General features: G+C 38.6%; 1 protein-coding gene across 18 annotated transcripts in view; it reads left to right on the top strand.

Moving 5' to 3' along the window:
* LOC143032368 (uncharacterized) overlaps nucleotides 1-25,376 on the top strand; it is an 867,199-nt gene that overhangs the window by 768,942 nt on the left and 72,881 nt on the right. For 17 of the 18 annotated variants that reach the window (XM_076197020.1, XM_076197011.1, XM_076197005.1 and 14 more), the window contains 2 exons: nucleotides 3,227-3,314; nucleotides 4,106-4,132. In XM_076197020.1, the coding sequence (XP_076053135.1) occupies nucleotides 3,227-3,314; nucleotides 4,106-4,132 (115 nt within the window). The remainder of the gene's footprint in view (nucleotides 1-3,226; nucleotides 3,315-4,105; nucleotides 4,133-25,376) is intronic. The other variant, XM_076197008.1, reaches the window with a different exon arrangement.

Genomic DNA, 25,376 nt, shown 5'->3' with positions numbered 1-25,376 from the left:
CAGATATATAAACGACAAACTAAGGATAAGCATGATATAGTAAACTTGCGGGAAGGAGATAAAGAGTACAGAGACATCACAGAGATGGCAGAAATTATGATCAGACATTTCAGGTCTGTTTTTACAATTGATAGCTCACTACCCCGGGATGACGAACAACTAGAAAGTTCACCCATGATGAAGGAAATAAAAATAACACTGAGGGAAATAAGAGACCAAATAAAAAGCCTAGATGTCAAAGTCGCATGGACCAGATGAAATTGCAAATTGGATATTGAAAGAGTGTATAGACAAACTGACAGATAAACTACACAAGGCTTCTCATTAAAAGAGGGAAAGGTACTGCAAGATTGGAAATATGCAAACATAGTACCAATACACAAAGGAGGAAACAGGGAAGATCCTACAAACTTTAGACCAGTGTCCCTCACAAGCACAGTAGCAAAAATATGCGTAAAGATTATTAGGAACAGATGGACCTAACACTTGGAAGAAAATAAAATAATAAAACCCAAACAATTTGGTTTTAGAAGTGGAAGATTGTGCACCACAAATCTAATCTGCTTTTACGCGAGACTAATTGAGATAATACAAGAAAGAGATGGATGGGCAGACAATTTGGTTTTAGAAGTGGAAGATCGTGCACCACAAATCTAATCTGCTTTTACTCGAGACTAATTGAGATAATACAAGAAAGAGATGGATGGGCAGACAGCGTCTTCCTGGACTTGCAGAAAGCTTTTGACGAGGTACCACACAAAAAATTGATAAGTAAAATTGAAAAAATAGGAGGAATTCAAGGTAAACTATTGGAATGGGTGAAGGACTTCTTAATTGGGAGAAAAATGAGAGTGGTACTTGGAGACAAAAGTTCGAAATGGGAAGATGTAAAATGTGGCATCCCACAAGGCTCTGTTTTGGCTCTTTTAATGTTTGCCATATGCATAAATGATATGGACGAAGGAGTAAATTGTTACATAAATTTTTTTGCCAACGATGCCAAATTACTCAAGAGAGTGAAAACAGAAGAAGATTGCAGATCGCTACAGGATAACCTGGATAAAGTATGGAAATTGAGCCATAAATATGAGATGAACTTCAACATCAAGAAATATACCATAATGGAATTTGGAAGAGGCAAAAATAGTTTTGGGAAAATATACGATTGGAAACAAAGAAGTAAAGAAAGTAAACTCAGAGAGGGACCTAGGAGTAATTATCTCAAGTGACTTAACACCTGACATACATGTAAATAAATTATTCAGAGAGACTTACAACTTATTAAGATCAATGAAAGTGGCCTTCAACTACATGGATGAAGAGATGGTTAAGAAAATAATTACTACATTGATAAGACCGAAACTAGAATATGCTATATCAATGTGGGCACCAAGCACAAAGAAAAACACAAAGAAATTAGAAAGAATCCAAAGAGCAGCAACAAAGATGGCACCCACACTATCAAATTTGACATATGAACAAAGATTGGAGAAATTACAGCTGTCAACATTGGAGCAGAGAAGGGAAAGAGGCGACCTGTTGACCATCTTCAGAATTATGAAAGGGATGGAAGTTCTCGATAGAGATGACCTATTGAAATGGGACAAGAGAGAAACAAGAGGACACGATAAGAAGCTAAAGAAGGACAGTTACAGAAGAGACCTGAAAAAGAACAGTTTCCCACACAGAGTGATTGATGTCTGGAACAAACTAAACAGTGAAACAGTGAATGCCAGAACTATACACGAGTTCAAGAATAAACTGGATGTGGAGAGATATGAAAATGGGTCACAATGAGCATAGCTCCTGTCCCATAAAATACATATATCAAAAGGTTTTCCCCCCTACATGAGGGGTAGCCAAAAAGAAAAAGGCATAGAAACCACTCCCACCCATTCCATTTCCTCTATATTCCACTCCCCTCAACCCTCCTCCCTCCCTCTTATCTTGGCACCTCCTGGATGACGGGTCATCCCTGCATCCTATCCACTGCCCTGGGTCAGAAGCAGTGTCACAAGACACAGCACATCCACAGCAAGGCCGCTTCATAAATTCAGCGACCCCCCCTTTCCGTCCCCCCATGCAGAAAAGGAGAAGACAGGGAGAAATCCCTTCGGGCTGTGTCAAATTTTTTTCCTCGTACATACTTCCTCACCCCCCATCCCCCACCCACTCCCCCTCATGCATCACAGCATCATTTATACACAACCCCTCTCCATTCACCCCTATCTTCTGTCCTCTCCCATCCTTCCTCCACAGACATTCCTTTCTTTTGTAATGCCCCTTTCACCCCATCCATCCATCTCATCCTAGGATGCCCCCTCCCCTCATATTCACTCCTTCCACCTCTGCCTTCCACACTTCTTTTACTAATCTTTCTTCACTCATTCTTTCCATGTGTCCAAACCATCCTAATACTCTTTCATCAACCCTATCTCCCAGCTCCCTTTCCACCCCTGTTCTCCTCATCACCTCATTTCTCACTCTATCCAGCCTAGTAACCCCTATCATGCTTCTCAGACATTTCATCTCAAACACATTCAAACTCCTTCTCTCTTCCTCTCTCATGTTCCATGTTTCTGCCCTGTACAATACTGTTGGCACAATCACTCCTTCATATAACCTCTTCTTAGCATCCATTCCCAGATGCCCTGGATCAGAAGTAATGTATCAAGATACAGCACATCCACAGCAAGGCTGCTTCATTTAATCAGTGACTTCCCCCTCTCTGTCCCCTCGTGCAGAAAAAGAGAAGCTAGGGAGAAATCCCTTTGGGGTGTGTAATGGTAATAATCTTTACCTCAAGTTTTACTGAAACATAGACCTAGAGAAGCTACTAATGGCCCTCAGGCTCTTACACAGATCTTTCTGGGTGGAAACAATGGACAGATGTCATTGTTGTATTAGTATTAGACTGTTTATATTACCAGGTTTTAGTGAGAGTTGGGTAGGAGTCACTGGTTGTCAGTCAGTTGTATTATATAAAAAATGGAAGAGAGATGCACTCACAGTTGATAGGAATCTTTGGCCTAGTCTGGAGACAGTATCAACTCCTTGAGACTACACCTTCAGGTGTAAATGAGTGTATTGATGGGTTTTGTAGATGAGCAACAGAGAGATGATTCTCTCCAATGTCCATCTTGCAGGACCATCACTTGCAGGTAACAGTGGTGAGTACCTACTCAGAGGTATCTCAAATCTAATTAATCATGTAATTTCTTGTCAGGTAATGGTGAAGAGCCCTGATCCTGTGAATTGGACTGTGCCCTTGGATACTGGAAAGACTTTCACTGTCACGCACAACATTCCTGAAGGTGAGATGAAGACTGAAGATATAACATCTGTGTAGAACTTTGCTTTGTATCCTTTTGCTTTTCTTCAAAATCAGATTTATATTGAATTATGAGTATTTACCAGTTCTGTTGATATGCATTGAAATACAGAAATGGCAAATGAATATTGTCAAATTTGAATTGGTTGAATTCATCATTAGGCTTTATTGTTAACCCCCAAAATTCCAAGGGACGAATGCAGGAGAGCTTAGTTGCTCACTGTTCTGAATAGCAACTTTGGCTCTCAGCTTAAGAGGATGATTTCATCAAATCACATGCAAATGTTGCTCAGTTCACATGTTCGTATGTAGATAGACATTGCTGCACAATTTGGCTTATAGAGACTTTTTATCCTAGGTTAAGCAACATCTGAATAATATTAAACATAAATGATACCATGAAAATTTTGCTTTTATTTCACTCATTTTACGAGGCTCATGAATGCTGTGATATATGTATGACGAGATTACCATCATATCTATGAGCACATAGCTACAGAAAACAGCTTTTAGCACATGGAATAGATCTAGAGCTTGTACATATAGACAGGACAGTCTTTAATCTGCCAGTGTACTAGAGGATACTGTTGATGTTAATGAGATACTTGAACAATAGTTAGAATGATATAACTTGATGATGATGATATAGTATGATAATGATGATACACCTAGTATAGGGATATTATTGTTACCATCATTCCACAAATGCATGCAACTGTCAGACCAGGATTCTACCCTGCATGATTAATTCTAGGTCCTCATCTTTCGTTGTAGCTACTCACTGTTTGAGAATACCAAGAGGTACGTCCACAGGGGCCACAATGGAAAGGTTATTGGGCAGGACCTGTTTAGACTCAGATGAGTTGATGGTGCCCCAACATTGAGGACCATTGTCATATAGATTATTTGTTAATCATGGCCCTTGTCATTAGCAAAGTCTAATATTTTCTTTTGACTCGTATATAAAGTGCCTCAACTTCGTGATATCACGAGGAAATTTTAAACTTTTACTTCATTATCAAGTTATTCAGAGCACTTAGGAATTTAAGTTGATATGAAAAAATAAATAAATGAAAAACTAAACCCTTTAGATTTGAGAATATTTGAAGTTATTGATTTCATGGCTGGAATTTTTTTTTTTTTTATAATTTTCAACAATCAATCATTTGTCATAGGTCTCTCTTGTAAAGACCCATGGCACCCAGGTAACCAGCAACAGCCACCATATTGGCCCTTAAGTCACTCAAGGAAGAAATATTGTGTTGTCAGGGTATGGCAAGGGTGGGGCAGTGTAAGACAAAGTGTTCAGTGTCTTCTGTGTGATGGCTGCATTTGGGGCTGTGTGATTCAGCAGCCTGACCTATTCTGTGCTAGTACTCTCTTAATACTGGATGGTACTCAGAACACAAGAGTGCTTGTGTGGTTCTTGTTGTGGAGCTGATGTCTGGTGGAGACTTGGAGTAGGGAGTTTGGTGCTTGGTCTTGAAAAGTTTGTTTTGTGATCTGGGTGTGAAAGTATTTTTGTATGCATGCATTATGTGATACAGGTGGTATGATTGTATATGTTTGAGTAGTGTGCTCCTGGTATTTTTTATTTGATTAGTTGCACTTGTGTGATTTAACAAGATGGGTGAGTAGGGTTGAGGATACCTATCATATTCATGTGGTATTCTAAGGATGATGATTTTGGTTTCTGAATGCAGGTGTTCTTATATTCCAAATTTCTACCCAGTATAATGGAAGGAAGCTCAAAAGGGACAGTTGTAGAAGAGACCTGAAAAAGAACAGCTTTCCCCACAGTGTTGGATGTATAGAACAAACTGGATGAAAAGATAGTGTGTGCAAAAACCATACACAAATTTAAGAACAATTTAGACATTGTGAGATACAGAGATGGGACACCATGAGCATAGCTCCCCTTCCTGTAAGATACAGCTAGGTAAATATAATCTTCTCTTGGTGTCCACCTCATGATAGCTATTTCTCATGACACTTCATTGCCCCAAGACATTTATTTGCTTCCTTCACTCAGTTAATGTGTACCCAAATCAGAACAAATGCTATTCCACTTACATCAAAGTCTAAAGAACTGATGCTGGTGTCTTGTTGTGGATCCAAGTCCAAAACTTAGCCACAGTGACCTCACATACCAGGGCTGAGCCTCTGACAACCGCTCCACCGCCCAGATGGTGAACCAAACCAAGAGCAAACAAAATGTAGTGGGCCAACCCATGACCACTTGAAAGCAACAAAAGAAGCACAAATGGTGCCTGACAACCAACCATTGAACTGAAAGCTACAAATCACACATGTTCATGACAACAAAACACTGCTCGTGTCTCCATCCATCTGACATGATGTAGCTGACTCATGACCTCTCATTTCTCTCTGGCACTAAGAAGAACAATGACAACTTTTCTTGAAGTGGGCTTTTAAACACCTGTGTAACCCTTTGCCACCTCTAGTCCACTGTCACTTCCGGCCCAACAAAACTGGAGGGAGGGGGCAAGGGCCAGCAAAGCGGGACACAGCCACTTCACTCACCTCTCGGTTACCAACTCCTCAACATACATTTACACCACACACCCTCATGATCTCTCCATCACAATTCATAATCAGAGTGCCAGACTGGCAGGCAACTCATTCAACCCATGCATCTGGGTGGTTCTTGTATCTCCAGAGTTCCATCACTCTCCTAGGTATTACAAGTTCCATCACTGTCCTGGGCTTCCCAAGTTCCATCACTCTCCTAGGTATCACAAATTCCATCACTGTCCTGGGCTTCCCAAGTTCCATCACACTCCTGGGCATCCTGAGTTCCATCACTTTCCTGAATATTACAAAGGATTACAAAGGCGGAGCATGCCGACAGGAGACCTTTTGGTCCATATCTAGGTTGGATGCGGAAAAAAAACATAATAATAAAATAATAAATAAAAAACTATAATAATGTAAATAACAAATAGGATACATAAATAAATGCATAGGTATAGTTAAATAATAAACAGGTAAATAGTAATTCATAATAAATTGACATATAACTAATAATAAATGAAAATCAGACAGACAAATGATAACAAAACAAAAATAAATAATATAAAATAAATTATAATCATTATAGCATCTTGCTTAGGTGTTTATCTAAACGAATCTTAAAAGCTTCAAACTGAATCACATTGCACTGCCTCTGCAGGAAGTTTATTCCATTCATTAACCCCTTCCATACGGTGCCGCACACGTAGGCGTCATGGACTTAGATCTCGGTGGCAGCAGCCAATGCCAGCCGTATGACGTGTCGTAATAATACTCGCATCATAAAATATAGTCACCGCTTATATCGATCGTTCTCTCTTCACCCGTGAATTTTGATAACCATAGAAAATGCAATTACAAAAGAATTAGAAAGAATGTCATTATGGAGGGGCGACTACAATAAATATAATCAAGACGCCGATATGGCAGCCTCGCGAATACACTCGCTCCCCATGACGCCTACTTCTGCGGCACCGTATGGAAGGGGTTAACTACACAGTTGGCAAAGTTGTTCCTACCTACTTCCAAATTGAATCTATTTCCGGACAGTTTGAGACCATTGTTTCTTGTCTGATTCTCATTCAATGTGAAAATTTGGTCACTTTTGATGTTGTCAATTCCCTTTAAAATCTTAAAGACCTGTATCAAGTCACCTCTGAGTCTATGCTTTTTTTTTAGGGAAAACAGATTTATATGTTTTAGTTGATTTTGGTATGATTTATTTTTGATATTTGGAATCAGTTTTGTGGCTTGCTGTTGTACTTTTTCCAGTCTGTCAATGTCTTTACTGAGATTCAGTGACGATACGGAAACAGCATATTCCAAATGTGGATGAACTAATGACTTATATAGCTTGTTAATGAGTGATGGACTTTTGAAATCAAAAGATCGCGCAATCAGTCCTAGAATCTTATTTGCTTTCTCAGAGGCTGAAATACATTGCTTGGATGATTTGAGGTCGTTACTGATAATTACGCTGAGATCTTTTTCACTATCCACTTTTGTTAACGAATTTCCAAATAATTTGTAATCGTACTTACTGTTATTTTTACCTATGTGCATTACCTTGCATTTACTTACATTAAATTTCATTAGCCACTTTTCAGACCATTGCTGTAATTTGTATAAATCTTCTTGAATATCTAATTGGTTTGAGTGATCATTTGCCACTCCACACAGTTTTGTATCATCAGCAAATTTGGAAACAGTAGATTTTAGTCCATGGTCTATATCATTTATATATACTATGAATAGAAGTGGTCCAAGAATGGAACCCTGAGGAACTCCACTTGTAACATTTTTCCATCTAGAAGTTTTTCCATTTAAAACAACTCTCTGTTTTCGACCATTCAACCAATTACTAGTCCAACCTAATAGGCTAACACTTATTCCGTGTAAAGCTAATTTAGTAAGTAGTCTTTCATGTGGGACGGTATCAAAAGCTTTTGCAAAGTCTAGATATATTAAATCTATATTGTTTCTTTTGTCATAATTCGAGATAACTGTGGTGGATGGTTGGAACAAATTGGATGAAATAATAGTGTGTATAAACGCCATACAAGAATTTAAGAACAAACTAGATATTACAAGATACAAAGATGGGTCACTACGAGCATAGCTCCCTTTCCCGTATAATACAATTAGGTAAATACATATTTATACATTTATATGGAAAACTATTTCTTCACATCCTTTTGATATGTGGTCTTTCTTAATTTACTTCCATGACCTCTTATAGCCCTCCCATCTTTAATCAGGAGATCTCTTCTATTGCTGCAATCTATCCCCTTTAGTGACTGAATACAGAGCGTCCTCCTTATACGGTAATTCTTTATCCTGTAAATTCACAGTTATGGTATTTGGTAATTACTACCCTCGATTCTATTTACGGTAAGAAAAATTTACAAATACGGTATACGCTCGTGTTTTGTTTACATCGTACCATAGCGTCACCATGCCGTGCGGCCACCACAACAATCAGTCTCTTCCCGCATTTCCCTTTGAACACAAGTTAAATCCTTACAGTGTGTTTTTTGTGGATATTATTATCACAACACACAGTGACGCACCCATAATGGCCACAAAACATTCTGCAAACACTGCTGGAGTTGAAAAGGCAAAGTGAAAGAGGAGTAGTCTGACACTGGAGGTAAAATTAGATATTTTGAAGAGGAAAGAGCAGGAAGAAGGTCTGGACGGTGTTGAAGAATCGTGAGGCTATCAAAAAAGCTGGGGAGAATGCAACGCATTTGCAGAGCAAATTGCTAACAAAACACCATGAGCCAATAATGGATAAGATGGAAAGGTTGCTCAAAATGTGGATCAATGACCAGAATCGTCAAAATATGGCTCCGTCTTTGAATTTAATCTGTCAGAAAGTATTGTCCATTATTGAAAGACTGAAGATAGAAATGGGAGTGGAAGACTTTGAATTTAAAGCAAGCAGTACTTTACATTTTCTTATGTGACTATTTTCATGTCTGTAGGGGTGACTTTCGATGTGCTGGAACACATATCCTATCATTACATGTTATAATGGGTTCAGTATATGGTAATTTCAATTTGCAATAAGGTTTTCAGGAACACATATGTACCGTATAACGAGGACTTACTGTACTGTAATCATATCACCTCTTTCTCTTTGATCTGTCAAAGTTGGCAGACCCAGTATTTTAGTCTTTCCTCATATGGTTTATTTGCCAGGCTGGAGACCAGTTTGGTTGCTGTCCTTTGTATTCTCTCAGTCTTAATTATATCCTTCACTCTGTGTGAGGACCATACTACTGATGCATAGTCTTGGTCTTATCAGGGTTTCAAGGAGTTTTTTCATCATCTCTTCATAAATATAATGGAATGCCACTTTAATCTACTGATTGAGTACTGGGAGTGCCGTTATTCCTGATCCAGAGAAGCTTCCAGTGCACAAGCTTCTCCCTGTGAGTTTCCCTGTCCACTGGGACACACCCTTGATAGGTGCCCCATTCCTCCACAGGTCCACTTCACTTCTTTGACATACCCTTCCTACTTTCGACAATCATGGACAAGATGTGGTCCCCCACACCCTAAACACCTCCGTCCATCCTGTATTCCCGCTCTCCTTCCCTCAGTAGGGCCTCTCATGGTCACAGTAGGTCCCTCCCTTACCTGCTCTATAAGCTTGGCTTTAGCATTGTCATAAACAACCTGCCTCGCAGCCATGGCAGCATACGAGAGCTCCATCCATTGACACCAGGGCTCTGGCTCATTCAACCACAGCCGATGGGGCCAAATTCTCTATATTGGCCATTGCTCTGAGCTCACATGAAACAGTTGATAGCAATACTACCACAAGTATTATCCTCTATGAGACCTCTCGTGAGACACTACAGATCGCTACCAACAGGCTGGAACAGGAGTCATATGCACATACATAATCTATTTTCATCTTTTGTATTTTCATACCTTTTTCAAACTCGGTCTCTTCATATATATATATATATATACACAGACGCTCCTCAACTTACGTTTTAGTTATGTTCCGAACGGCCGAACGTAAGTTGAGAATGAACGTAAGTTGTTACTGTACCATCGGTAAATTCTATTACCGTATCTTATAAAACACCCCTAAATCATTAAACACATAACATTGTAAAATAATAACATTAATTTCAAATAGATTAAATTCAAGCAACATAAATTGAGATGGTGGAGGAGGAGGGGGAGGAGGATAAGGCAAGGCATGTGCAGTTGGTCGTCTGCGCAATGTAAACAATGGACGCAGCGTCGTGCGCAAGTATCGTTTGAACTACGGAGAGCGCGGTAAACTAAAAAATTCACTCAAAATTTTTTTTTTTTTACCGTCAGTTCAAACATAAAATCGAAAAAACGTAAAACGAATGAACGTAAGTAGAGGAGCGTCTGTATACACAGACGCTCCTCAACCTACGTTTTAGTAACGTTCCGAACGTAAGTTGAAAATGAACGTAAGTTGTTACTGTACTATACATCCGTAAATTCTATTACCGTATCTTACAAAACACCCCTAAATCATTAATTATACACAACATTGTAAAATAATATTAATTTCAAATAGATTAAATTCAAGCAACATAAATTGAGATGGTGGAGGAGGGGAGGACAAGGCAAGGCACTTTCAGTCTGTCGTTTGTGCAATGTAAACAATGGACGCAGCGTCATGCGTAAGTATCGTTTGAACTACGGAGAGCGCTAAACTAAAAAATTCACTCAATTTTTTTTTTTTTACAGTCAGTTCAAACGTAAAATCGAAAAAACGTAAAACGAATGAACGTAAGTAGAGGAGCGTCTGTATATTATATATATATATATATATATATATATATATGTATATATATATATAATATATATATAATATATATATATATATGTGTATATATATATATAGATATATATATATACATACAAATATATATATGTTGTTTGCTGACAACTCTGCGCTTGTGGCAGGAACAGAGGAATACATACATACATATACCAAAGGCTTTTTCCCCCTTACACAAGGGGTAGTCAGGAACAGAAAATGATAAAGGAAATTAGTGACAGTGTTTGGGAAGGTATGTGGTAGGAGGTTTAAGGTAAATGTGAGTAAAAGTAAGGTGATGAGATGTACCAGGGTAGAAGGTGGCAGTAAATTGGAAGTAAATATAAAAGAAGAGAGGCTTGAGGAAGTGGATAGCTTTAGGCATCTGGGGTCACATGTGGCAGGAAAGGGAAAAGTGAAGGTGGAGGTAAATCATAGATTGAGAGAAGCAAGTAAATGCCTTGGAGGATTAAAAAGTGTTATGAGAAATGGGTAACTGGGAATGGATCCAAAGAGGTGGTTGTATTTACCTAGTTGTACTATATGGGAAAGGAGCTATGCTTGTGGTGACCCGTCTTTGTATCTTTTAGCATCAAGTTTTTTCTTAAAATCTTGAATAGTATTTGCACACACTGTTTCTTTATCTAAGTTATTCCAGGTATCCAGCACTCTGTTGTGGGAAGCTACCATATTTTTCGGACCATAAGGTACACCCGTAATTTGATATTCCCCGTCCTTACATAAGGCGCTCCTGGTCTCGTCATCGGATAATCATGCATATGTAAGTGCATTCAGAACTGAACATTTTCGTTGTTGAATGAGAAAAATCGGTTGGGATTTAGCAAAATTACCAAAATAAATTATATATATTTTTATTTTGGTCAGTGAAATCAGACCACCTCCATGGACGGTCTGCCCTGCCAATACCCCTAAAAAACAACATAAACATGTTATGGGAATTGTGGGGAATAAAACCAACATTAGCAGTTTTATTCCTGGAATTCTCCATTCACTTAAAACACAAGATTACAAATGAGGGTAAATTTTTAATTTCGACCATGGGCGCAATATAGCAATAGAAAATTAATTATTAATTTTGTAAATTATAATGTATCAACGTAATATGCAATTTTGTGAGCGGAAATAAAAAACAAAAAAAGATGCTAAAACAGATTTCGTAAGTAACGAAGTTGTGTCGGACGAATGGTACGCCATGTTTGTTATGATAGATGCAGACGTCGAAGAAATGAAAGGATGATAAATGTGTCTAACCTAACCTAACATGTGTTTAATAAATCATTACCTGCAAATTAAATGTCATCCGGCTTGTCCTCGTTGCGTCGTCGTGAGAGACGTTGGCGGGCTTTTCAAACACTCTCTCAGCTTGCGGGGTATACAAAGTTCTTGCAGCTTGAAGGAATGCATGTATCTCCGCTCCATAACATTCCTTCAAGAAAATGTACCTGGCGAGGTACTGTCGTAAGTACCGAGGCCGTCAATTGATAGACGACAAGATGGCGTCCCGATCCTATGCTACAGACTTCGTTCATTAGCATATTTGCTTGTAGCAAGGTATTTTTTATTTTCATTTCTGCCCACAAAATTGCATATTATGTTGAAACATTTTAATTTACAAAATTAATAATTAATTTTCTATTGCTATATTGCGCCCATGGTCGAAACTAAAAAGAAAAAATACTCAAATGACTACAGTCTGAGTGGAGCGAGACTAGACCAATGCAAAATGGCTGTGTTGTGGATGCTATTGTATCATAGCCATGATAGCGTGAATAATTGCGGTGGCATGGACTCGAAAACTGTCGAAGTTTTCGCAATTTTCTTGTCAAGATACATGCATCTTGGTTATAACTTGGTTGTAACTTTTGCTAGGCCTATGCACTGTCGCCGTCAGCAGGCTAGCTACGAAACATGTTAAAATAGTAAGTCACTGTCCGAGGCATTTTTTTTTTTTTTTTTTTTTTTTGCACTGAAGCCACATATAAGGCACACCACCTGATTTTGGCCGATTTTAAGGATTTTGCCTTATGGTCTGAAAAATACTGTGTGTTTGTTATGTGATAGTATGCGTTACTTTTCTTTTTAGACGTCTTGTGCAACAGTCATTACTCCATGTGTTAATTCTACCCACCCAAAAACCCCGATTTCCCACATTTCCCCCCAGATCATTCGGGAGGAGAGGTAGGCCTAAGTGCATTACTTTAACAATTAATATCATAAAAACTACGCAATGCCGCAGGAAATGAAGTACACCATCGTTCATATCACAACATTTATCAATAGGATCACATGAGGCGAATCCATAAATTGTCCATTCTTTTTTTTCCAATCTCTTCTATAGTTATACTTTTGAGTCTTTTTATGACTTCTTGTTGTTCCATTGTAATTTTTAGTAAGTCATTCCCATCAAGGATTCCCATTCCTTTCGTGATTCTAAATATAATCAGTAGATCACCTCTTTCTCTTCTCTGCTCCAGTGTTGATAGTTCCAATTTGGATAATCTTTGTTCGTATGTCAAAATGGAATAAGCTGGTGCCACCTTTGTCATTGCTCTCTGTATTTTTTCTAGTTCTCTTATATTCTTTTTAGTACTGGGTGACCATAGTGTTGCTGCGTATTCCTGTTTTGGTCTAATCAATGTAACTAATATATTTTTAATTATTTCTTCATCCAAGTAATCAAATGCCACTTTCATTGACCTTAATAGGTTGAAGGTTTCTCAGACTATTTTGTTTATATGTTTATCCAGTGTCATGTCTTTGCTGATTATTACTACAAGGTTCCTTTCCAAATGCACTTTCTTGATTTCTTCTTTACCAATTTTATAATTTTTTGAAATTCTGTTTTTACTTTTACCAAACTCCATTATGCTACACTTCTTGATATTGAAGTTCACTTCCCACTTTTCATTCCATTTCCAGATTTTGTCCAGGTCTGATTGACATCCCTCTTCTGTTCTTAATTTCTCATATATTTTAGCTACTGTGTTCGTTAGGGAGACTGGTCTGTAGTTAGTTGGATTTTCTTTGTTTCCTCCTTTATATATTGGTACAATGTTTGCATTTTTCCAGTCTTGTGGTACCTTTCCTTCTTTGAGCATTTGATTATAGTGTGTATTTTATCTGTTAATTCCTCTACGCATTCTTTCATTATCCAATTTGCAATTCCATCTGGACCATGCAATTTTCTGACATCAAGGTTTTTTATTTGGTCACTAATTTCCTTCTTTGTTACAGTTATTTCTTTCATTGGGGGGGGATTTCTGTCTCTATTCCCTCACAGTTAGGTGTGTTCTCAATTGTGAATACCAATTTGAAGTGGTTGTTCATAACTTCTGCCATTTCCTGTTCTTCTGTATATTCATGACTTCCCTGGCACAGCTTTTCTATTTCTTGCTTGTTTTTTTAGTTTACCGTTCATATATCTGTAAAATAGTTTCGGTTGTTCCTTGCATTTTTCTGTTATTTCCTTTTCATAATTTCTCTTTTCTTCTCTGCATATTTTTACATAATTGTTTCTTAGTTTGTAGTATGTTTGCCATTTGTTCATTTTTGTCTTTTTTCAATTTTTTCCATGCTTTGTCTCTTTTATCCTTAGCTTCACCACATTTTTTGTTGCACCAGTTCTTTATATATGTTCTTTCTTGCTTTTGTTGTGGTACATATTTGATTACACCCTCATTATAAATTTCTTTCCATTTCTCTTCCATCCTTGTTTCTTCATTTATGAATTTTCCCCAGTTTGCATTATGAAAGAATTTTTAAGTTTCTCAAAATTCATTTTGTTGTACATTGGTCTTCCTGTTCTATGTTTCTCCATTCTTCTTAGGCCATTTTGCTCTTTTAATTTGAATTCTATTAGTACATGGTCACTCTTTCCTATTGGTATTTTGTAATTTATTCTGTCTACAATTTCAGGTTCCAACGTAAGAATTAAATCCAATCTCAAAGATTCCTCATTGTTTCTGAATCTGGTATTTTCCTTTATCCACTGAGTCATTGTGTATTCAATGGTCATATCAAGTAGTATGCTGCCCCATATATCCTCTCCACCCCTCACTTTCATTTCTTCCCAACATATTTCGTTCGAGTTAAAATCACCCATAATTACTGTATTTCCTCCTTTCAGTATATCAGTTAGTTCATGTTTAGTATCCTCCAACAATTTGGAATGATTATTTTCTGTCCAGGACTGTGTTTTAGGGGGCACATACACTACCACACATTTTCTACTTTTCATGTAGTTGCTTTCTACTTTTATCATAATTGATTCTACATTGTTTTTTCCTTCTGTTAACTTTGTCACATTTAAGTCTTTCCAGGTCAGAAATAGTACTCCCCCTTGTTTTTCCTTTCTATTCTTCATCCAGCAGTTGTATAGTCCTTAAAGGGGTGATTGTGCTGACAGTATTGTATGGAGCAGAGACTTGGAATTTGAGAGAGGCAGAGAGGAAGTTTAAATGTGTTTGAGATGTGTCATGATCTGGAGTGTTATTTTTGATTGGCTGTATCAAACTTGGTCATGATTCGATCAGTTCTGTCAATCCAATTGCCAGTGTGCTCTATGCCTTTAATAAGGAGATTTTCTTTCTTACACTGGATATGAAGTACAGGCATAATACAAAATATTACTACTTTACCTAATATAGAATATGCACAGAAGGGACTCTTATGTATTTTGAGGGGTTTGAATGAGGGGGGAATGTGTGTTACAACACACAACCCTCTTTTTATATGTGGGGCACATATTAGTCCCAATAGCAGGTACCATTTTGCTATATCTATAGGCCTAGTCTGTATTCCTATTTACCTGGCTTCACTCAATCCTTCCACTTTATTTCATTTAAAGAAGATTTGCAACTTATTTGCTACCGATATGAATCTTTCTAAGAACTGTGATTTGTGATGGCACTATGCCATCAATTGCTGTACTGATCTATGACCTCTTGCTATATCCACTTCCATTTGTGTACTCTGCTGTACTCAGCAAATTTTCCTGTAATTGGTAATTTTGTAATTTACCAAATTTTATAGTCCTATATCTCATCATCCAGCTTAAGATAGCTTAGTAGTGATCGAATCCATCATGATTATATGTGTATTCACACCCTACAAAACCAAGTAAGGGCAAGGACAATATTATATAACTCTTGTAGGGATATGTAAACTAACATTACCTAACACAACTTACATAAGCTACTGCATTACACTTGCATATCTTTGTGACACATTGTGACACATCCCCTCTCCCTAGATATAAATGTTTAAGCCTGTGAAGCAAGGTTTGAACATTTTGTGTCAGGATGCAACAAAATGTCAACTACCACATTTTGTTTTTCTGGAATGCATTGAATAATCCGATCATATCCCTGGAGTGCTAATGACCATCTGGCTAATCTATCACTTTTTGTTTTCCCAGTTATAATATATTTCAGGGGTTATGGTCACTAAGAATAACTTTTTTTATAAAGAAAAACTTTAAATATCTTCAAGGTTAATATAAGGCTGAGGGCCCCCTTTTCAATGGATGTATCGGGGTTTCGATGAGTTTTTACATCTGTTCATCCATATAATGGAATGCCACTTTAATCTTCTGCAGTAGTCCATATGTCTCTCCCACAATTCTGCTGATATGTCTTCCAGGTGTTAGGTTGTCTTGTATCAACACTCCCAACTCTCTTCTTTTGCTTTTGTAATGTGTTCACTTCCCAAGAAATAGTTTAAAGATGGCGTTTTATCACTATTGCCCATTTCCAGTGTCTTGCATTTTTTTGTATTGAATTTCATTTCCCATTATTAGCTCCATGCAAAAATAGTATCTAGATCTTTTTGCAGTATTCTACCATTTTCCTCATTTTTCAATCTTCTCTTCATATGTCACGGTTCTGGTGTGATCAAGTCAAAAGTCCTAATTTGGACATAAATAGGACAATTTCTATCAGTACACATGCAGTGTGTATATTTTCCCTTTAATATGGGATTTCCTGTTCACCAGGGAAAAATAAAGGCAAGGTGCAAAATTATTTTATTTTACTTATACTGTGTATATGTACATGGGGTGAGAGTGAAGGTGTGTGTGTGCGGGAGAGTGGCATACAACCTACTGATATAGGCATGTGCAGGTGCCACATTCACAAGTACTGCATAGCACTACATAAAGTTGAACTTATTCTAGATGCTCCTATTTTGCCTATCACACATTCAGCTCACTTTTATTTTATATGAGGAAGGCATACAAACAATTATCAGTTACCCATCTGTTACTCGCTTGGTTCTACAGTTGTGAGCATTCTGGCATAACTTCTAGGTGCCACCAAGTACCATTTTCATCTGCACATCGTCAGATCTAACAGTGCAAAAATCCCACATCCTCTTGCTTTGTATTGTAGGGGGACAGCTAAGGATTTGAATGTTTTGTCTTGGATTACATCTGTGACTGACATCTTTCTTTTAGTGTATGAATTACTTCTATATCCTAGCTATCTTTATGTCATTCTTCTGACAATCAACATGACAATAATCCTTTTGAAGTATACCATGATATACATGACAGTAGGTAAGAGTATGTCCCCTCATGGGACTCCATTGTACTTTTTCTTCCAGTTATATCTTTGTTTTGGGTCACACTGCACTTTTTCCAACTAAGAAGTTTGTTAGCCATTTCTTCTCTTTGTTGTGGGTGTCTTGATTTTCTTCTTATAGACTGTATATCTGGGGTTAGATAAGTGTCATGTGGAGTGATTTAAAATAGGGAAGTACAATGATGGTGATGTGGCAGGTGAGATTGTTTAATGTTTGTCTAAAAGAGGGTAGAGTGTTGGAGGACTGAGGAGTGCCTGTATAGTTCCACTTTACAAGGGATGTAAGTGTAGTAGGTTCAGAGAGATTAGTTTGAGTGTAGTAGGGAAGGCTTATAAAGGATTTTGATTGAGAGGATTAGAAGAACAGTGTGACTTTAGGAAAAGTAGGGGTTGTGTGGACCAGATTTTTATGGTAAGACAGATATGTGAGAGAGCTTTAATAAAGGGTAAGGATATTTTTTGGGTCCCTATGGATTTGGAGAATGGTTATGACAAGGTAGACAGGAAGGCAATGTGTGATGTTTTGCAGATATATGGGATAGTAGTAAAGCTGTTGAAGGCAGTCATGAGTTTTTATGAGAGTAGTGTTAGTGTCATGTTGCCAAGACTGTTTAATGTGTACATAGATAGGGTGGTGTGGGAGGTAGATGCAAGGGTAATGGGCTGGGGATTGGAGAAGGTTAAAGAAAATGGAGAAAAATGGGAGATAAGCCACTTGTTGTTTGCTGATAACACTGTGTTTGTGGGAGGATCAGAGGGGGAATTAAGAAAGTTAGTGATGGAGTTTGGGAAGGTGTGCCAAAGGAGAAAGTTTAGGTAAATGTGGGTAAAAGTAAGGTGATGAGATGTACAAGGGGACAGGATGGCAGTAAATTGGAAGTGAGTATTAAGGGGGAGAGGCTGGAGGAAGTGGATAGGTCTATATACTCTTGGGGGTGTCATGGACTAACCTTTGTATCTAAGTTGATGTATCAAATCTCAGATGTGATTTGACCAGTTCCTTCAATCTGCTGGCCAGTGTGATTATTTTGCCTTTTAATGTAATTCCAATCTTCATTTGGATAAAAAAGAATGGTGATGTGCAAAACTTATTTAATTTACATTATATGAAAATAAGGTTTTGACTTACAATGAAGTTGGGTATGAACAGAGTGCAAGTACAGGAGTCAGAGAAAGTCAATGCCCACATCTTCTTAAATTTATACCACGAATGCACAACATCAGTGCCAAGGACAGGTGCCAATGTGTGCCTCTATAAGCCTATTCTGTCACTATTTGCCTGGCTCCACACAATCCTTCTACATCTTTATTTGTGTCTGAAGAAGGCTGACAAAATTTCGGTCATTACCTAAACAAATGGGAGAACAAATACATAAGCGATGATACCACTTCGTAGCATCATTTTGTTTATATGCTCTCTGACCTCTGAGGGGAGAAGGCCTCAATTTTGTACTCCTCCACTGCTGGCTTGCAAGTCTCCTGCGACTAGTCACATTCACATGAGAAAAAGCCTAAGTTTTTCATCTTATCTAATTTAAGGTAACCTACTACTTTGTTGGATCTAATGTTATAATCAATTCACTAAGAATAGCAAGTACTATGGCTCTTGCAAGGATGTGGCTTATGGTTTCATACCCACATCCCTTTGTGCCAGTGGCACATCATGGAACATGACAGGGGTACATGTGGCTGGAAATGGAGGAGTGGAGGTGGAGCTAGAATGTACATTGAGAGAAGCAAATAAATACCTTGGAGGATTAAAAAGTATAATGAGAAATAGACATTTGGGAATGGATTCTAAGAGATTGTATTTACCTAATTGTAGTATACAGAAAAAGAGCAATGCTCATCAGGTCCTGTCTCCTATTCTCTTAATTTTCTAACATACCTAGACTCAAATTCATGTATAGTCCCAACTTAATCTATATCTTTGATTTCCAATTATCTTGTTTACATTTGAACTCGCTGTTTGAGCTTGGGCTATATCACCTTCTAAACTATTCCACATACAGTATGCGCAGAAAGTAATGATGCCGCCCTTAATGAAACCTGTAAACTGAAGGTGAAGGTTAGTTTGCATGTGAAAATATATGAAATAATGAAAATTATGGTACTTACATATAGAAATTGGTTAAAATGAATATCCCTTCCTCTGTATCACTTTCTGGAGATGTCCTGGAACTGATAGTGCAAGGTTCTGGAGGGTTGTTTCAGGAATGGAGCCCCAGAGCTGGCAAAAAGCAGATTCCAACCGTGGCACTGATGAGGTGTCCATGTCATGTAATTTTCTTTTCATTAAACCCCAAAGGTTTTCCATTGGGTTAATATTGGGACTGTTACCTGGCCAGTCTTTAATATAACTCACTTCACAGTCTCTTAGCCAGTCTGTCACAAGTTTGGCCGTGTGAACAGGTGCTCCATCCTGCATAAAAACCTCGGCCTTGGTCTCCTCAAAACAGTCAGGAAGATAGTCATACTGATTTACTTTTTCATTAGCAGGGAGTACAACCAGCTTGCCAACACCATAATATGTAAATCCTGCCCAAACCATAAGCGAAGGAGGGTACTTGCGGTAGACCTTGGCTTCTGGGGTGCGAGTCACTGTGAAAGTCAATTCGTCACTCCAGAAGACTGTTTTCCACTATTCATCTGTCCATGTTGAATATTTCTTTGCTAATTTTAGATGTTTAACAACTTGCTGACGAGTAACCCAAAGAAGTAGTGTGGGTACGGTAACTTTTATAATTCAGGTCATCGTGTAGTAGCTGCTGGATCGACCTGATAGAGACATCACCAAGGAGATTCGGGTTCTTCTCTTTCAGAAGTCTTGCAGTTAAGCGAGGATCCTTCCTTACTTGCCTATCAATGAGTTTTCTGGTCCTAAATGTAGTCTTGCAAGGTGTACCAGGCTTTGGCAAAGGGGCAGGAACACAGGCCTCCCCAGTCACGGTACCGTTTGAGGAACCACTGCACTGTACACCTATGAGTCTCGATATTTCGGGTAATTTATGGTCCACCTTGAATAATGCAATTATTTCAACATGTTTGTCCTTATCCAGGGTTTGGGCATGGTAAGGGGTATATAGGAGGCACAATTGGGTGGTAACACAAGCCCAAAAAAAGGGAAAAAAGTGGGAGACCAAAAAAATACAAACACTTGTCACAGCGAACCATGTGTTACTGAGATAAACAAACTGCTGCCACACACTCATACAGTGTGCCAGTTACCGCATAGAAAACATCAGCTCATACCACGCTTCATTTGGTGGTACTTTTGAGGGCCAAAGACTTTCCATGAAAAGTAATGACACTTAGCGTAAAGCATCATTACTTTCCGCACATACTGTATTTATACATCTATGTGGATAATTGTATTTCTTCACATCCTTTCAACATGACCTCTTAAAGCCCTCCCATCTTTAATCAGGAGATCTCTTCTATCAATGCAATCTATCCCTTTTAGTGACCTGAACACTGTAATTATATCACAGACAGCACTGTATGGAGCAGAAACATGGAACATGAGAAAGAATTTAAATGTGTTTGAGATGAAATGTCTGAGAAGTATGGTAGGGGTTACTAGGTTGGATAGAGTGAGAAATAAGGTGAGGAGGTGAACAGGGATGAAAAGGAGTTGGGAGATAGGGTTGATGAAATAGTATTGGGATGGTTTGGACACAGAAAAAACAAGTGAAGAAAGATTAGTAAAAAGAAGTGTGGAAGACAGAGGTGGATGGAATGATTAGGTGGGGGTGACTGAGGACAAGATGGATGGGGTCAAAGGGGCATCAAGAAAGAGGGGGATGTCTGCTGAGGAAGGGAGAAGACAGAAGGCAGGGGTAAGTAGAGAATAGTTGTATATGGATGATGCTGTGATGCATGGAAGGGAGTAGTTGGGGATGGGGGGTAAGAGAACGGTAAAGCATGAATGATATTTTGATGCAGCTCGAAGGGATTTCTCCCCATCTTCTCTTTTTCTGCATGAGGGGATAGAGAGGGGGTTCACTGATTGGATGAAGTGGCCTTGCTGTGGGATGTGCTGTGTCATGCTGAATTGCTTCTGACCCAGGGCAATGGGTGGGATGCAGGGATGACCCATCATCCAGGAGGAGCTAAGAAAAGAATGAGGGAGGGATGGAGGGGTGGTGAATGGGAGTGGAATGTGTGGGATGAAATGGGTATGAGTGGAATTATGCCTTTTGACTTTGGCTACCTCCCTTGTATGGGGGAAAAACCACTTGGTGTGTGTATATATATATATATATATACCGTATTTTCCGGCGTATAGTGCGCGACTTTTTTCCGTTGGAAGGGCCTAAACATGGGGGGTGCGCGTTATCCGGTGGTGCGCATTATCTACGGCCTACTATAAAAATTTGCGGCTGTGTGTAATTATTTTTCACAACAACGTGACGATGTTGGCCGTCACAAAGTCGGGACGGCACACTTCTCTGTGACGTTCCGTGAGAACAAGAAGAACAGCCATGGTGATATGAAAGAATACGCCAGCATTGGCCATGTAAATATTTGGTATAGGTATATCTATCGAATCTTATTTTTCATGTTTAAATAGGCCTAAACACCGTGAGACATGATCAATATTCATGATATTTGCCCATGTTCACAGCATACTAGTTTGAATTTTTATGTTGGCTTTGTTGCTTCACTTTAGGTATAGTACAAATTCCGTTGCGGCCGTTTATAAACTTGTGTCAAACACGTGACTACAACACCCTCTTTCGGGAGTTATATTAACTAAACATCACCTCGATGAGAGACTGTCCTATTTCACCACTGTTATTGCAGGTTCAAAGCTAAAAGAAAGCAGTCTGTAGTTTGTTTCAGTATTAGAAAAAAAAAAATGGTAAAGACGAATTATTTCCTTAAGATATAAAATGAAAATTTTCTGTAAAAATCCCGAAATTTTTCTGTATATTTTACTTTCAATAAACTTTTTTTAGATCATATTTACTACAAACTATTTAAGCTACAAAGTAATAAGGGACCAACGCACAACATGAGTCATATACCAGTACATGTAGTTCCAACTTTTTCTTAGTTGTGTCCTGATTGATGCCTAAACTGACACTTAATTTAGTGACAAATCAACAGATTTCCCAGCGGTGGCTCTAGCCAATGAAAAATACTTCTCCATGTAACCTCGTTCACATGATACTAAGTAATTAATCGCCGTTATTTCATTGGTTTATTTTTACTAACATTAATTATCGTAGTCTATGCAAATATTTGGGATCCGTAAAACAGCACTGGTACCAACATCATGAACGTTGGCCGTTTTAGCTCACCCGGAATATGCGAGATCAGGGCCGAGATTGACAGTTCTATTGCCAATCTAGCCTACACTAAACACCCTCTTGCGAGAGTTTGTTAAACTAAACGTCACTTCAGTAAAGACACTTATGAACCGAAACATAGTTACTGCATGGCGATAAAAACTTGTACACGGTGATAAAAACTTGTAAGATGAATTATTCCCTCAGGATAGTAAATTACAATTTTTCTGTAAAAATCCGAAATTTTTCATGTACATTTTGTATTCAATAAACTTTTCATGGCTCAAATTTCCCACAAAACAATGGACCAACGCAAGCAGGAGTTGCATACATGCAGTTCACGAGCTTTAGCCACCAGTGACTTTTCCTGGCATGCGCGTTATACGCCGGTGCGCGCTATCTGTGTACTGAGATAACGTAGTGCATGGGTGCGCATTATAACCAGATGCGCATTTTAAGCCGGAAAATATGGTATATATATATATATATACATACATACATACATACATATACCAAGGCTTTTTCCCCCTTTCAAGGGAGGTAGCCAAAAAGGGAAAGGCATAAAAACACTCCCACCCATTTCATCCCTAAAATACACTCCACACCCCTCCCACCCTCCCTCTCATCTGAGCACCTCCTGGATGACAGGTCATCCCTGCACCTTGCCCACCGCCCTGGGTCAGAAGCAGTGTCGCAAGACACAGCACATCCACAGCAAAGCCACTTCATTTAATCGGCGACCCCCCCTCTCCGTCCCCCCTTGCATATAAGGAGAGGACGGGGAGAAATCCCTTCGGGCTGCGTCAAAATTTACTCACACATACTACCCCACCCCCCATCCCCCCGCCCATTCCTCCTCATGCAATCAGAACATCATCCATATACAACCATTCTCCACTCACCTCTGTCTTCCGTCCTCTCCCTTCCTTTCTCAACAGACATTCCCCTCTTCCCCAAAGCCCCCTTCACCCCATCCATCCACCCACCTCATCCTAGGACGTCCCCTCATGTTCACTCCCTCCACATCTGCCTTCCATACCTCTTTTACTAGTCTTTCTTCACTCATTCTTTCCATGTGTCCAAACCTTCCTAATATTCTTTCATCAACCCTATCTCCCAGCTCCTTTTTCACCCCTGTTCTCCTCCTCACCTCCTCATTTCTCACTCTATCCAGCCTAGTAACCCCCACCATACTTCTCGGACACCTCATCTCAAACACATTCAAACTCCTTCTCTCTTCTTCTCTTATGTTCCACATTTCTGCCCCATACAGTGCTGTTGGCACAATCACTCCTTCATACAGTCTCCTCTTCGCATCCATTCCTAAATGTCTATTCCTCATTACACTCTTTAATCCACCAAGGCATTTACTCGCTTCTCTCAATCTACATTCTACCTCCACCTTCACTCCACCTTTTCCTGCTACACTTACACCCAAGTATCTAAAACTATCCACTTCCTCCAGTCGCTCTCCCTTAATGTTCACTTCCAGTCTACTGCCACTTCCACCCCTTGTACATCTCATCACCTTACTTTTACCCACATTTATCTTTAGCTTTCTTCTATCACATACTCTCCCAAACTCTGCCACCAGCTTCCTCAATCCCTCCTCCGACCCTGCCACAAGCGCAGTGTCGTCCGCAAACAACAGCTGGGTCACCTCCCACTTTTCTCCATTTTCTTTAACCATCTCCAATCCCTGACCCACTATCCTAGCATTCACCTCTCGCACCACCCCATCCATGTATGTATGTTTATCTAGGGACATTATCAAATGCCTCATTTATATCCACTTTCACTATAACTATTTCAGGTGGTGCCTTCTCATTAATCTTTCCAATATTTGTTGAGTGACACCCATGAGAAGCACATGGTGGAGTGACCCTTCATGAATCCATGTTGGTTATGGGAAGTGGGCATTCCTGTCTTGGGTATTTCTAAGACCAGCCCCTCCATCAGTCCATCAATACTGACATCTATACAGTTTTACCTAAAGATTCACCATGGTCTTAGATCATATACTGGATTTGTGATTGTCAGCTATTGCCCTCCCAGACAAAAGCTCTATACCTCAAATGGTCTCTTTAAGGGTAATGCTGTGACCTTACAATATATATATTTTTTTTCAAATTCAGGTGCCCATTAACCTCTTCAACACAATGTTGCCTATGAAGGATTACAAATGATTACAAAGGCGGAGCATGCCGACAGGAGACCTTTTGGTCCATATCCAGGTCCGATGTGAAAAAAATCATAATAATAAATGAATAAATAAAAACTATAATAATGTAAATAACAAATAAAATATATAAATAAATGCATAGGTATATTAAATAATAAACAAATAGGTAAATAGTAAATTGACATATAACTAATAATAAATGAGAATCAAACAGACAAGTGATAACAAAACAAAAACAAATAATATAAAATAAATGATAATCATTACAGCATCTTGCTTAGGTGTTTGTCTAAATGAGGCATGAGTGGGTATACAAGGATGCTGGCACTGACATCTTGATTATATTTATTTTGTAGTTTTAGCTGAGTGACCCCAAATTCTGTGTCTTGATCACATTTTCTGCATTTATTATCAGAGCGAAAGAGAATGAGGACAATAGTAGTGACTTTTATATTTTATAATGTGAGTAGTGTGATGCATCGTACATTAGGCATCCAATGCTGCACACAAGAATACACACTTGTATTGAAGAGGTTAAAAAAATATTCTCTTGTAATATGCTTGAATATATACCAGAAAATTTTACTATCATGTAAGATTTTCTTTGATAAGTTACAAG

The sequence above is a fragment of the Oratosquilla oratoria genome, chromosome 13 (genome assembly GCF_046742065.1).
Source record: "Oratosquilla oratoria isolate Oo_2021 chromosome 13, ASM4674206v1, whole genome shotgun sequence".
Classification (NCBI taxonomy): Eukaryota; Metazoa; Arthropoda; class Malacostraca; order Stomatopoda; family Squillidae; genus Oratosquilla; species Oratosquilla oratoria.
The sequence above is the reverse complement of the archived record's forward strand: the minus strand, read 5'-3'. Positions and strand labels throughout refer to the sequence as shown.